The 15,157-nt window shown below is 28.2% G+C and overlaps 2 protein-coding genes across 10 annotated transcripts in view; one reads left to right on the forward strand and one right to left on the reverse strand.

The window, feature by feature from the left end:
* LOC111642155 (protein timeless homolog) overlaps positions 1–15,157 on the reverse strand; it is a 127,067-nt gene that overhangs the window by 41,422 nt on the left and 70,488 nt on the right. For all 7 annotated transcript variants that reach the window (XM_023388432.1, XM_023388436.1, XM_023388433.1 and 4 more), the window contains 2 exons: positions 5,313–5,348; positions 5,192–5,218 (listed from right to left, as the gene is read on the reverse strand). In XM_023388432.1, coding sequence (XP_023244200.1) covers positions 5,192–5,218; positions 5,313–5,348 — 63 coding nt within the window. The remainder of the gene's footprint in view (positions 1–5,191; positions 5,219–5,312; positions 5,349–15,157) is intronic.
* Positions 5,465–15,157, forward strand: part of LOC111642157 (chondroadherin-like protein) — an 18,172-nt gene continuing 8,479 nt past the window's right edge. Inside the window, exons 1-2 of one of the 3 annotated variants that reach the window (XM_023388442.1) lie at positions 5,465–6,266; positions 13,348–13,913. In XM_023388442.1, coding sequence (XP_023244210.1) covers positions 5,748–6,266; positions 13,348–13,446 — 618 coding nt within the window. In that variant the 5' untranslated portion in view covers positions 5,465–5,747 and the 3' untranslated portion in view covers positions 13,447–13,913. Of the gene's footprint in view, positions 8,532–13,347; positions 13,914–15,157 lie in introns of those variants that run through there. The other 2 variants (XM_023388441.1, XM_023388443.1) reach the window with 2 other exon arrangements.

Consider the following 15,157-nt stretch of genomic DNA (forward strand, 5'->3'; position numbering starts at 1 on the left):
GCGAAGAATCTTTTCTTGATTTTACTCACCAATTCGGTGCTTGCTTGCATTCTAGGATTTAAATTTATCTACGTAAAAAGAAGGAGTGGGGAAAGGAAGTGAAAGAAACAAACTTTTGAACTTTAACGATACGGAAGCCGTTAATTCGCAGATTACCTAGGTAATTTGAGAAATTGAACAATTTTCGCAGCTTTAACGGATCACCCTAGTTAATCTGCAGATTAGCTAGGTAATGTACACATTAACGGATTTCGAGCTTTAGCGGTAACACATACATGAAACGACTGTGTGAATTATGACATTCGCCAGATATCCGACAGTAACATATGCATTCTCAATCCAAAGCGTATTCTGACTTCTAATTTCTTTTTTTATCAGAGATTGCTTTGATAGAAAATTTTTATAAATGAAAAAAATTTATCTAAAAAACAAATACAGTAAAACATGTCCAAAACGAAACCCTGCCTAAACAAGATTTTCTGCCTTAATGTATATATTTTTTCACACAGAATAAAACTTTAATTCTTCAATTATCAAAATAAATTAAATAAAATATCTTAACTTTAAATAACTAAAAACAGAATTAAACAACGCTTGTATAAAATACATACATTTATAAAAATGATTTGAATTGTGTATAATTTACAAATATCAACACTTAAGCGATTCTGTACTTATAGCGGAAAATTCAATATTAACAACAAAAATTATTAGTTTATTTTAAAATGACTATAAAATGTAATTTTTTAAACTAATTTTCGCGTATCGCTCAAAATCCTTTGAGACGCTACAGACTGTCTAATTGATATTTTCTTTATAATAAACTATTAAGGCTGTCAGAGTCCTATAGGGCTATGAATCTGATTTTAAAGAAAACTTATATTTATAAATTTTCCTAATAATAATCGTATAATTCAAAACCTCATGTAATTTCTAATGTTTTGATTGGCAAGTAAAAATTAAAATTTCAAGTAAGAAAAATCAACAGCATTGCTCATATTACAAGCAAGTGCTTCTTCTATTTAGTGAGTCCATTGTGTTTTGAAAACAATTTTTATTCAACTGAACACTTTTTTTTAATTAAAATGGTTATCAACAATTATTAATGACATGAATCCATCAATTAATTTAAAACTGCCAATAATTTGATAAAAATGATATAATAAAATTAGTTTAAAATAATCTGACAAGGAGAAGCTCAGAAAAGTGTGTCTATTTCACTGTCACTCTTTATTGCTCACTATAACCTACGATAACTTTCGAGCTAATATTATAATCAGCCGAATAATTTACTTACCTACAAGAAGTATAATTTTATATAAGTTTTTGCCTTGTACTCGATTCATGAAATGGACAGATATGAGCAGGTACGACTTTCGTGGGTGCCTATTTAGACTGTGAAAGTTATACCTTCCACGTGTACGCACTGTGTCACATGATGTTTACCGCTTTAGGCAGTTGAAATATTTAATAGCGAAACTCCACACCAATCCGACACTTCTCCTAGAAAATCGAGAGCTCCACAACCGAGCGCATTCTATAGAAATTCATGTACCGGTATGCATCAGTTATCGGCACCTATCTTTAACGTCATGCTGTCGTGCACCTTGTACAATATCTTTCATAATTGAAAACAGAAAAACGTACTTTTCTAAATATTAATGATGTGAATTCTAACGGTAACAAGAACAGTAAGTGTTGTTGCAGCATGGTTCCTACATTTATTTGGTGCTTATGGTATAGGAAGGCAATATGATTTGCATGCTTACCATCAGTATGTGTAAAAATTTTTCCAGAGAGCGTTGTGAACTAATAAGAACTATCAATATAGGGCCTATATAATTATTCACTACTTTCCTAATTATACTCCTCGTTTGCAAGTAAATTATTTGGCTGAAACAATATTACTCTAAAATCATCGTAGTTGATAGTGAAAAATAAAAATAACCGAATTAAAAAAAGAAAAACAAAAAGTTTCGAGTATATACGAGTATAGAATCCGTGGACGAGTGCTCTTCCAACTGTCGACTATCAAACGTTCGAGTTTTGGTTGGAATGAATAATAATACTGTACTACATAAAAATTACTTGTTTTTCAGTATCTACCGATTTCCTGGGTCCGAAAGCGATTCGTCGTAGTATCTTAAAATCGCAATTTTCTCGAATAAAACGCGAAAGTAAAATCTATTACTTTAAGGGGACACTTTTTAGAGCCCCAGAATAACCACACGAAAGCTCATCGAAATCCGTGAAATGCATTTTTGAGTATCTCCGTGTGAGACTGAGCATATAAAATTCTTTACAATTTCCTGTTGAATTAAAGTAGCAATTTATTAATAGTTCTCAATAACCATTTGACAGGATGAACGAATATTTATTCGTTTCGATTAAATTAAGTACTTTTTCCTGAACAAAAAAAAAAGATTAAAATCAATTATATTAGGCTTACACGAAGAATAAATACAATACCTAGTTTTATTTCATTTGTAAAAATTTTGTTGCTAATAATTTTATTTAACCTTCATCCTGTATATATTAGATATAACTTTCAGTTAAAACTTGTTAGTGCATAGACCTTGAAACTATCATTATATGAAATATAACTCACAAAAAAGCAAGATGGCATCGAGACCGAGAATAGACAAAACTGGAGGATAATTATCGGTTATATCGCTCATTTGTTTTGTCTTCTAAACTTTCAAACATCAAATTAAATTTTTAATGAGATTTATTATTTCTAGGCCGTTCTATAAAATGTCCGTACCTTCAATATATGTCATGATAAAGTCCCCGTGTTCAAATATTTTCTTCTTGTTTTTTAAACCGAACAAATGAATTTCGAGGAAATTTTTTCCGGAATAAATAAATAAATAGATAAATAAATTTCTCGATGGTGAAAGTATGAAATTACGAAAATATTTTAATAAGTGAATGTTATTACAAGCTCAATCTGATATTCTCAAATTCTGTTCTCGTATCATATTAACAGACTTTTATTTAAAAGTTATAATAAAAGTTATCAACGTGTTATATATATTATACAATCATAACTTATTCTATAATAAATTAGTACTCCTTTCATGTTTCTTCTATGTACAGTACTTATAAGTAAATCACTCCTATAAACAACAACTACAACATAATTAAACAAGCAATTGTCGCACACTTCTCTGTAATCCTTTGACAATTTCTCGAAACTGCTCTTGCTTATCTCCACTTCTCGTGCTTACGCAGTTACATTTTCGGTATTAATGATACCACATTACTATTTGTGTGTGTCTTTTTAAATCTTATTAATTAATTAATTAATGAGTTAACAAGATTTACGACTGATAAACGGAATTGTCTGAAATCATTATATCTATAGAGATGGATCAATAAATAACAAGGCAAAAGAAATAGCATGGAATATTGCCCTGGCTGGTTATCGATTCGTCCTTATTTAAATCAAGTTTTACATATTACCGATAAATAAAAATTAATATTAAAAATCTTATATAAAACATTTAATTAGCATAATCTGCACAAAATTTAATTCCGTGATACTGATAATTTAGTGATACTTTTTAAATTCATCTTCATCAAATAAGTAGTGTAAGATGAGATTTGAAATTTTGTTCGCAGATAGTGTGGAATACAGAGTTGTAAAGAAAGTCGCTTAACACCCCTGCTACAGAATATAGAATGTATAGTACCGTTGATTTGAATTTAGAATGTAAAGTTAATTTGCTCGTATCAAGAACACATTAGACCAAGAGGAAACAGATTGATATGTGTTACACGCACGGCCGGTGTAACGTACATCAATCTGTTTCCCCCTTGGTCTAATGTATTCTTGATACGAGCAAATTAACTTTACATTCTAAATTCAAATCAACGGTACTATACATTCTATATTCTGTAGCAGAGGTATTAAGCGACTTTCTTTACCACCCTGTATATTAAATTTGAAAATTTTTTGTTTGTTTGAGTAAACAGTCATTTTATAAGTGTTAGCAAAAAGATCTCTATTGTAAGAACAAAAAATTGGAAATTTGTAGAAGTGTTGAGGAGACTAGTTTTATCTTAAATTTACAAACAAAATATTGATGGTAAGTGAATTATTCTTTGATATTTCAATAAACTAAGAACTGGAGATATGTTTAAACTCGTGATTATTATTTTTTTTTTAGTATTGTGTGTTTAAATTTTCTTAGCTCTTTCAACAACATTCTTAGCTTTGGTAGTGAAATTCTAGACATCAACACAAGTACTATTCAATAATTAATTATCGTCGTTAGAAAAGTAAAATAATAATACATGTAATTTATTGATAATGTTAGTTGAATATATCCTGAGTATCTGCCATACGTTTTAGGTCCAAAAAAAGAACGACAAAATAACCAATATAGCGCGAAATTACTATTCGAAATGCATCAAAATATCGTCAATGTGAAAAATTATTTATTGTGACATCGTCACAACGCTGGGCTAAAATTTTTAATGACATTTTAAATTTATTTAATTTAAAATATATGCTTTCCACTTCAAATTAGTAGTGTCTTGCCGGTCACCTATCTAACTCCTTTAAGGGAAAAATTTTTGAATTAAAATAACATGACTTCCAGTTCGCACCGGAGGTCCCTATATAATTAATCGGGGCCTCCTTTCCCTAGGCTTTCCACATCTGTTCTCGTCTTTCATCTATTCAACTCCGTTCTCGCGATTAAGGAAGGACAGAAACAGACAGACGATAGTGGGAATTTATAGATCTATAATTTTTTCAAATTGCAACCCAATATATAGGCTAAAGTATCCTCTCACGAAATTAGCAATGTATTATCACGAAATAATCATCTGTATGCAACACAAAAAATATACTCCTAGAAAACTACGATATAAATATATTCACAATGACAAAAAGCAATGCTGTTATCTTGAGAGTATGATTCCTTTAATAGTATAGTTAACATTTCCATTTAAACAATAATTAATTTTATCACGAATTTACTAATGTTTATCCTATATGATAAATCTTTCAAGTATGCAAAACAAATCTATAAAGTTTTAAAAAGTATTCTATAACGCCCAAAAAATTAATCTAGAATTATATTTTTAATACTTAAATTAATAATCGTCCTACAATTAAATTATTTACTGTTATGGTGATAATGTAAACAACATTATTATGGTAACTGATAATTAAACATACCTTCTTCCGTCATATTATCTTCAAATTCTGAAAATAAAAAGAAATGTTATTTCTAATAACATTTAATAACTAATAATTATTAAAATATATAACAAATATTAAGTATGGTTTTCATGAATACCTTGTACGTCCTTTTGATTGGCATTATCACCTAAATCTGAAATAATATAAAAGAAATTTTAATTTATGCGACTTAATTGAATATATAATATATATAATTTAAACGTATAAATTAAATGTATATGAAGTATATCTACGATCAAGGTCGTCGAATGTTTCCACTAAACGTTAACATTAATATACTTGGACGAATTCAGATTAATTAAGTAAATTAAAAACAAGATTAACTCCTAAAATTTCAGCATTATTCCATTTATAAATTTTTATAACAATAATTTGATATATCCTCATTTATTTTCTTCTATTTCGACATAATAAACTATAAATCAAAGTTTGTAATAACGGAATCACAACTTATTTCCGGAGATAATGCCAATACGGGAAATAGACTAGGAGTAAATTAGTCAAACGAGTAGTTGTTTAAACCAGTATTCTAATGGATATTAAGGGAATATTATTTGTTTTTCTCTCATTATTTCTTAATTTGACGTTCTCGAACACCGAATGTCCCGATATTTGTTTCTGTGATGATAATATACAATACGTAGTTTGTGTAGGTGATGGATTATGGTCAATCCCACAAGATTTACCGGAGACGGCTGTCAAACTAGAACTACGGAATTTTTTGTTAAATATTCTCTCTGTCGAGGATTTTAAAGATTTGATACACCTGCGAGAACTGAAACTGCAACAAATGCAAACTACTACTATAGAGGCTGGAGCATTTAATGCATTGAAAAATTTATCTCGATTGGAAATGAATCAAAATCTACTTTCCAGTTTGACAGAAGGCATTTTCGAAGGGCTAAGACAGCTACGTTACCTCGATATTTCATCAAATAAACTGCTTGATATTGAAAAAGCATTCCAATATCTCGGAGAGTTGGAACAATTAAATCTTCGAGCCAATGAACTATCTCGACTAACAGAAAACAGTTTTACCGGATTAAATAAGGTACAATATTTGAATCTAGATTCTAATAAGATAAACTATATTCACAACGAAACTTTTCAATATCTAAGAAGTTTAGCTCATTTAATACTCAGCAATAATCCTCTTATGAAGTTTCCTCTCTTAACTTTTTATAGTACAAGACTTCAATATATTGATTTATCTCGAATTGGCATAGACAGTGTTCCGCAAGGTCTTAAAAGATACGTGAGAGATCTTCGATTGGCCAAAAATAATTTAACAGTAATACATCGAGGTGAATTTGACAGTTATATTTATTTAGGTTTACTTGTTTTGGACGATAATAATATAACTGAAATTGAAAATAACTCTTTTTCAAATCAAAACTACTTGATGAGACTTTGGTTAAACGGTAACAAATTAACAAATGTACCATCGAATCTACCTTCAAGTCTTAGATCGCTTTATATCGAAGAAAATCATTTAATCAGTCTGCCTAATTACAGCTTTCGAGGTTTGATCGAATTAGAGCAATTGTTTTTACAAAGAAACAAAATAGAAAATATTTCTAAGAGTGCATTTTATGATCTGAAAAATTTGCAGCATTTAGATCTGCAGGCTAATTTGATAACAATTTTAACTGATGGATTATTTGCTAATTTAACATCTTTAGAAACATTGGATATTTCTCAAAATAATATTAAAAAAATAGAATCTAAATGTTTCCTGCCATTAACAAAATTGTCTACATTGCATTTAGCAAGAACTAAATCTAAAACTATTTTAGAAAATGGCTTATTTTATCCTCTTAAAAATCTAATCAATTTAGATCTATATGACAGTCCAGAAATAACAAAAATAATAGTAAATTCCACTGAAATCCTTAAAAATCTTAAAAATGTTCAGCAGTTAAATCTTCGAAGCAATAACTTAAAAAATTTACGTCAAGATTTCCCTTCTTTTTTTCCTAACCTAAAAATGATTAAGTTAAATGAAAATATATGGGAATGTGATCAAAATATTCTTTGGCTAATCCAATGGATAAAAACAGAAACAAGTGTGACTTTCTATGAAAAACAAAGTATTTTATGTGCATCTCCACCTGTTATGAAAAATAAACAAATCATTTTTCTAAATAGAAAAGATTTTATAAGTGAAAACCCAACAATTTCTACAGAAATAACAACAATACATCAAAAACGATACCCATCTCAAGTTACTATCAAAGGTTATAACACAACAATAAAACCAGTTGCATCAGATAATTTTACAACTTTAGAAAATGGAAAAATCTCAAATGATAACAGTTATGAAGTAGTAAATACAGGTTACAAATTAAAAAATTATACAACTGATTTGTCAACAAATATTTATAAAATGGAAACTTTAACAAGTGTTCCAACATTTAAAGAACTTATTACACAAAAAACTTCAAAAGAAAAGATCACAAATAGCATTGTAATAGCTTGTGTGGTTCTTGTATGTGTAATACTTACCATTTTGGTAGTAATGATTTTTTATAAAATAAAACATAAAGACAATATTTCATATTCAGCACAAACCAATGAATCTGATATAATTACTGAAATGAATACTGGTGAAGGAATAGGAAACAAACTGTATTATGTAGTAGAAAATCCAAACATGCTTGGTGATTCAAATTCAGATACTTATTCAAATGCTTCTTTGCAATATGTATCCAATCCTATGTCTATTGAATCAAAAACTCAATATATTAATGGAATATTTCCATAACAGAAAACTTCAGCAAAATGATTCTTAATAAAAATTAATATACTTAAAAAATTTCAACTAATAGAGCATTTTTCTTAGGTGGCACCCATTAATTATGTATACAGTTTAAGGGGAGAAATGGGTTTGTAAAAAGTGCATTAAGGGGAAGGAAGGGTCAAAGTATTTTTGTGGGCTGCATGGTCCTTTTTTAGTGATATTAGTGGCATTCAAATTTGTTCTTATAAGCTCACTTACTAATCATGTGAATAAACTATCAGAAAATATTTTCATAACTTTTTAAAATCATTTCTTCAATATCAGAAGGTCTGTGAACTGTTGTAAACATAATTGAAAGGATAAAAATTTGCTAAAGGTACATCACTGTACACAACAGGAAGGAGAGTTAAAAGTACCTCAAAAACTGTACGTGTAATTAATGGACAACTCCTTAATACTGCTATTTTCTTGAAGTAAATTACTGTATCATTCTGAAGATCTATTTTAAGCTGTTTTTTTTCAACAGTTTTAAAAAGGTTTATATATGAAATACTGAAATATAAGAAAATTTGTAAATACTGGTTTATATATGAAAATGTTTCTTTATCTGCAATTTTCATACAAACAGTGCTAATATATTCATTATGACTTTATAAAAATGTAGTGAATTATAAAAAATTATATATATATATATATTTATTGTGAAATGATTAATTGCAACATTTTGATTGCTTTTATGTTATATTATTTCAAATGCAAATAAAAACATGCTATAAATTAATATTTTCTGTTATATTTTAAACTTTATTTATTCTTTCTTGTAATAATATTTAATATTACAATATAAAAAATTCATTTAATTAACTTAAAGAAGATAATTTCAAAACATAAATTTATATAAATTTACTAACAAATATTCCAGAATGAAATTCACTCAGTAAAGATTTAAATAATAAAAGCAAATGACAAACAGATTTTAAAAAATAGTGATCTAATTGCCAGAAATATCAAACTTTGGGAGATTAGACAAATCATCATGAACTTAATCAAAATTAATGGAAATATAACTGAAAATTTTGTGACTTAAATTTATAAGGAAATCCACATTTTTTAAAAAGCCAATAGAATAATTGTGTTATATCACTCCCTCCATATTCCATGCACAATTTTGTATTTCTATGTGAAAAACCATCCTCTACACAAGCTACTGAAGTTTTTTGATCACCAACATCAACAACACAAGCATAACTAAGACCAGCACCAAATGTAGCACAGACTGATTCTAAATGAATAAAGCAGCCACCAAACTTAAGTTTTGTGAGCAGTAAGTTGACTATTTCTTTCACATACTGTCTGATATAAATATTAGACAGTATGTGAAAGTTGTCATTTTTAATTATACTATTAAACACAAAAAACAGAATAATAATAATAATAATCATGCCAGAAACTATACAACACATCACTTCTGGGTGCAAGCTCTTGGCACAGACAGATTATTTACACAGATACAATCAAGTAGCAAATATAATACACCAAGAGCTTGCAAAGAAACACAAACTGGTAGACATTCACGAACCATACTACAAATACATTCCACAGACAGTATTAGAAAACAACACGCACAAAATGTACTACAACAGAGCCATAATCACAGATAAAACAATTTACCACAACAGACCAGACATCACACTCATTGACAAACACAATAAAATCACACACATTATAGACATAGCCATTCCAAATACTCACAATGTACTGTACAAAACACATGCACTGAAAAAATTAGCAAGTACACAGAACTCGCCCAGGAAATAAGGCATCTGTGGAGGATGGAAAGGATGCTTATTGTACAGGTGTGATACCACACACAGTACACAAAAGCCTGGGAACATTACAATTGAATAGAAACACATACATCACACTACAGAAGGCCACTATATTGAATACATGCCACATTGTTAGGAAATTCCTGAATACAGGCACTGACACTGACACACATGTTTAATTTTAGTTTTGTTTTGGTTGCTATGCCTTGACTCTTGTCCAGCATAGTACACAGCCACTGGTGTGAACCAAGTAACCCACTAAATCCAACACATAATTAAATATTAATTTGTCTTCTAGAAACATTCTTTATAAAACAATCAAAACAAAATTAGTTCTTTCAAATAAAATATATTGTTTTAATCCAGTGGACTCCTAATCCAAAATTGTGTTAATCTGAACCAAGTTTGTTCTGAAGCTAAATTAAAAGTCAAAAACAAATATAAATTGTGAATTAATTTTTTAAAAACATTGAATTTGTAAAATTAATATGTACTACACATCTTAACATAAATGTATATATCAAAATATATGTATGTGTTCATCTATTGTCCTTTTCAATTTTTTTCTTTATATATAGAGTCAATGCTCCAAACTTTTCACTAATCTGAATATAATAATTAATTCAGATTACCAAGAATGCACTGTGTTATCTAAATCAATAAACAGATAATTTATTTTATTTAAATTTTATGCTTTTTGACATGTGGGCATTAAGAAGACATACAGTATATTACAACAGATCTAGTATTTCCAGATCATTTCTATCCCAAATACTAACTGGATTTACATATAGTTTATTGATCAGTTTGCAATTTTTTGTTGTTCAATTAGATATCTATCCAAATGCATATACATGATATAATATCAAAATTATTAATGATGTAACATTTTCTACTTTAATAAAATTAATATCCTTAATATTAAGAAATGTTTGAAAACCATTATATTAAAGATATATTTATATAAATACATATCTGTAATATATTTAGCTAAAATAGTTATCATAAATCCTCAGCCATGTAAACAGACTCACTTAATTGCCCATGGGCAATTAAATGAAACATTTTTCTTTTAGTACCATAGTACTATAAAGACTAGTTTCTGCTATATAATTTCATGTAGTAAAATGGATTTGTATAGATCATTGAGACCATTGCCTAGTAATGACACATTTATGGATATCAAAATCATTCTTATGGATAGATGTCATCAAACAATAGCCAACAGGATACATTTTCCATTCAAAAGTTATAGTGACTTATGATGAAAATCTTATTGAGTTAATGCAAAAAAAAAAAAATCATTTTTATATGATCAGTCTTGGAGTGAATATAAAAATAAAATTGAAAAAATAATAATAATATACAGACAAAAATTTTGGAAGAATTAGAAACTTGGTAATTCTAATCTTGTCTGCTACTGAATGGAATACTTATGGTAGAAAACATCTAGTATGATCAAGTATCCATTTCACTACTCTGTAATGGGTGTGACTGAAATGGATGAAACTTCCACATAATTGCCCATGGATGATTAAGTGAAACATTTTCCCATAAAAGTTAAATTCAAAACCTTACCTGATCGCCCATGGATAATTGAATGAAGATTTATGGTATTAAAATTAAGCACACTTCAGAATTGGATTCTTTTTAACATATTTATTGTTCTTATTAAAAAATTTATAATGAATCATTGAAATAAATTTTGGCTCTGAATAAACAAACTACACTGTTGAAAAAATATTATTTTAATATTTTTTTTTTAGCTATATGTACTATAAGGAAATTGAATGAATCTATACAATATAATAAAAATAATTCAAATAGCAATTACATTTATTAGACTTGATTAAAATTACTTTCTCAGTACTGGAACAAATTAATAAACACATTTAACTAAACCTTTAACTTCCATTAAACCAACATTAAAAATTTTTGTTACTTGAAGTTAAAGGTTTAGTTAAATGTGTTTACTAGATTTGATTAATAATATAATAATTTTGAACATATCTAAGCACTTATCTTTCTTAATAATTTAAAAACATCATACATTCTGGCATATATGTCAACCATAAGCTTTTCAGCTAAAAATTCTAGTTTTAGATTTATATCTGCCACATAAACCAACCTTTAACGTACATATTACTAGTCTAGAACTGAGATATGAATATGATTTACAACAGACTGGAAAGAACACATAAAACCACACACATCAAGACACTAATCATAATATCTTTCAATGTATATTTTATATAACTCAAATAAAAAGGGATGTCTGCAACAAGATTAACACAGGACATCAAGCAACTGCTAAAAATCTTCAGTATGTTATCTTGTTAAAAATAAGCATTGCAATACCAAGATTATGGGATTTATTTCTTCAGTCCTGAGATCACAGAATTTATTATTCTTATTTCTGAAAATTATCAGTAGCATGCAGTGACATTTGATGGTAGGGAAGTTGTGTTTCCATAAAAATTTTAAACAAATACTGGAAATGACTAAAAAATAAACAGTTTATTATTTTAATTCTAAAATAGATAATTGATATGAAACAAAGATATAAGAACTTGTTTTTATTATTTTTAGAAATTAACTCTATTTGGCAACTTTTCCCCCAAAGTTGTTAATTACTTTATCATAAAAATGGTTTTTTGTTGATTCCATCAAAATATTTAAAAGCTCTTTTTCTATTGAGAGCAATGCTAGTGACGACAATCTTTCCTCTGACTGAGTGTTCCTTGCAAATGTATCAATTCACTTCATGGTTGAAAAACTGCACTCAACAGATGCATTTGTAGATGGTACCATAAAAATTAATGATATTAAATTATATAATTCTTTTTGTTCAGATCATCATTAATTTTAATATTTCTTATGTCTAAGAGGTACTTGCAATATAGTCTCAACATGAACATAAATACCACAATTCAAAATGTAATTTAGATAAATAAAAATTTTCCATAAAATTTACTTAATTTAAAGAATTAAAACTTGCTTTGGAAAATTGTTTTTCATAATATTTAAAATTATTAACATCTAAAAGTGATAAAAATTCTAAAGGTTTTATGTCTGAAAATCTGTCAATATAATTATAATTAAATATAGCTTTGTAAAGAAATGTGCATAAAAATAACATAAAATATTCTTTACTTTTTAACTCTTAAAACAATCCACTTAGTCAAATAGCTCCCTACGAGTGGCTGATGGATAGAATCATTGGAAGTGTTATACGATATTTTGGTGTGCAGCATCCACCAGCTAAACCGCAAGAGATTGGTGCTCTGTAAAGTACATGCATGAATGCCTATAATCTGGTTGCTTTACACAATTCAGATATTTTTGCCATGGAAGCTGTCTCTTATTCAACAATATGGCACTTCCATTGAAAATATGCATACACAAATTTATATTCAAAAATACAATAGCAATCTCATTATTGTTTTTCACATGTAGAGAAATTTGTAATAACCATAATGCGGTTATAATAAAATATTAATTTTAAGTAATTCAAAGTATTTTAAAATATGAAAATAATCACACAATATGTATTTATATTTTAGAAAATACAAGTGAAGTGGAACTTCTATAACTTCATGGATGGCACACCACTGAAAATTATAAAGTCATTAGGAAGTAATACTAAAAGAATTATGAATTAGGAATTTTGATGTTAAATAAAATACATAACAGGTGATGCTAATGAATTTCTCCAGGATTGTTCATGAGAATCCAGTGAGTTTGTCAGTGAAGATTTATTCTAGACCAAATAATTCATATATCAGGGACAACTCCTGAAACTTCTCAATTTAGAATAAGAAAAACTATAGAGATTCTATGCCCTAGTGCAGGGATGTCTAACTTGAGGCCCACTTAATATTTTTATGCGGCCCACTGCACCCTAATTTTTTTGGTACATTTTCATTTATTTTGGTAATGTCGTAAAAATTATTCTCATTTCACTGGATACATTTTAATATTGTAATGACATAATTGGTGCTAAAAAACTGTACTACCCTATACGCATAACATACTGTTGTAAACAATTCTTTTTGTGCATGAAAAACATCAAAACCGCTGAAAGAAATAAGTTGAGTGATTCCCATTTAACTAACATTCTTAGAATTAAGATTAGTACCATAAAAGCAGATATTCACAATATTATAAAAGGAAGGCAATGTCAAAAATTGCACTAAATTTATTTTTATTTTGTGTGAGTATAATTTCTTTTTTTACTATGAATACAGTATTTTTTGTAATTATATATATTTGTTATTAAAATTTGATATTCACATTTGGAACTTTTTAAAAGCATATATTTATATAAAGTACCTTTGTGGCCTGCTGAATGTACCTAAATTTCTAATTTGGCCCATTAGGGAAAAAGGTTGGACAACCCTACCCTAGTGGATAAAGAAGGTTGCATACTTATTTGTATGAAATACTATAAGACATCTATGTTATAAAGCATTAACCAAAAAAAAAAAATGTGAATTATTTTTTTATTTTATGTGTAAATATAAATATAGATATAGCTTTGTGTCAAACTATCATGATATCATTTTATTTTTTTTTTATAATGATATTAATTAACTATATCCAAGCAAAATTTTATATATGGGTTCTTGTAATATTTTTTGGCTTGCTAATTAATGTTTTATTAATCTCAAAAGTAAAAATTCTTAGAGTCTTGATCTCACAAAATGACAGCCTGCTTACTAGTTCAGTGGAGAGAAAAGATGAAAGGCAGTTGGATCCTTCCGTTCAGTTACAAAATTAAGCACAAATTAACTAAACTTGAGCCTTGAATGGCTATTCAAATAATTGAATAAAAAGTGATATTTTTTTAAAAATTTTTTTATTTCCATGCATATTGTCAATCTCAAAATCCCAAGATTTGTATCTACCTAATCCTGAGATTTTGGGATTGACATTTTGGAGAGGATTTTGAGATTCAGAATTCTGAGAATTCAATTCCTAGATAAGAATTCTATTGTATATCAGATCTACTGGTAAGCATATTATGAGGTCCATCATTTCCCCAAAATTTTGGTTGTTATTATACAGTCGAACCCCCTATAAGATCATAGATATGTTCCATTCTTTAGGAATCCGATTTCTTACGAGTCCTTCCAATCACAGCCCGACACGTGTGAAGTTTACGGACTACGGCTGATTGAAAGGTTTTCTTCCATAAAATTAATCGATTCTAGACTAATCCGACTCAACATTTCCAAAATACGTATATATTTTTTGGAAATAATCCGTATAAACTACGCTATAAACAAAAAATTGTAGGATTACTTACCGAGTGTGCACCATTCGACATCGCCATTGCTAAAGCTTGTTTTCTCGCGGAACAGCTCAGCAAAG

This window comes from Centruroides sculpturatus, unplaced genomic scaffold (genome assembly GCF_000671375.1).
Source record: "Centruroides sculpturatus isolate CEXI.00-Female unplaced genomic scaffold, Cexi_2.0 scaffold1525, whole genome shotgun sequence".
NCBI classification, from domain to species: domain Eukaryota; kingdom Metazoa; phylum Arthropoda; class Arachnida; order Scorpiones; family Buthidae; genus Centruroides; species Centruroides sculpturatus.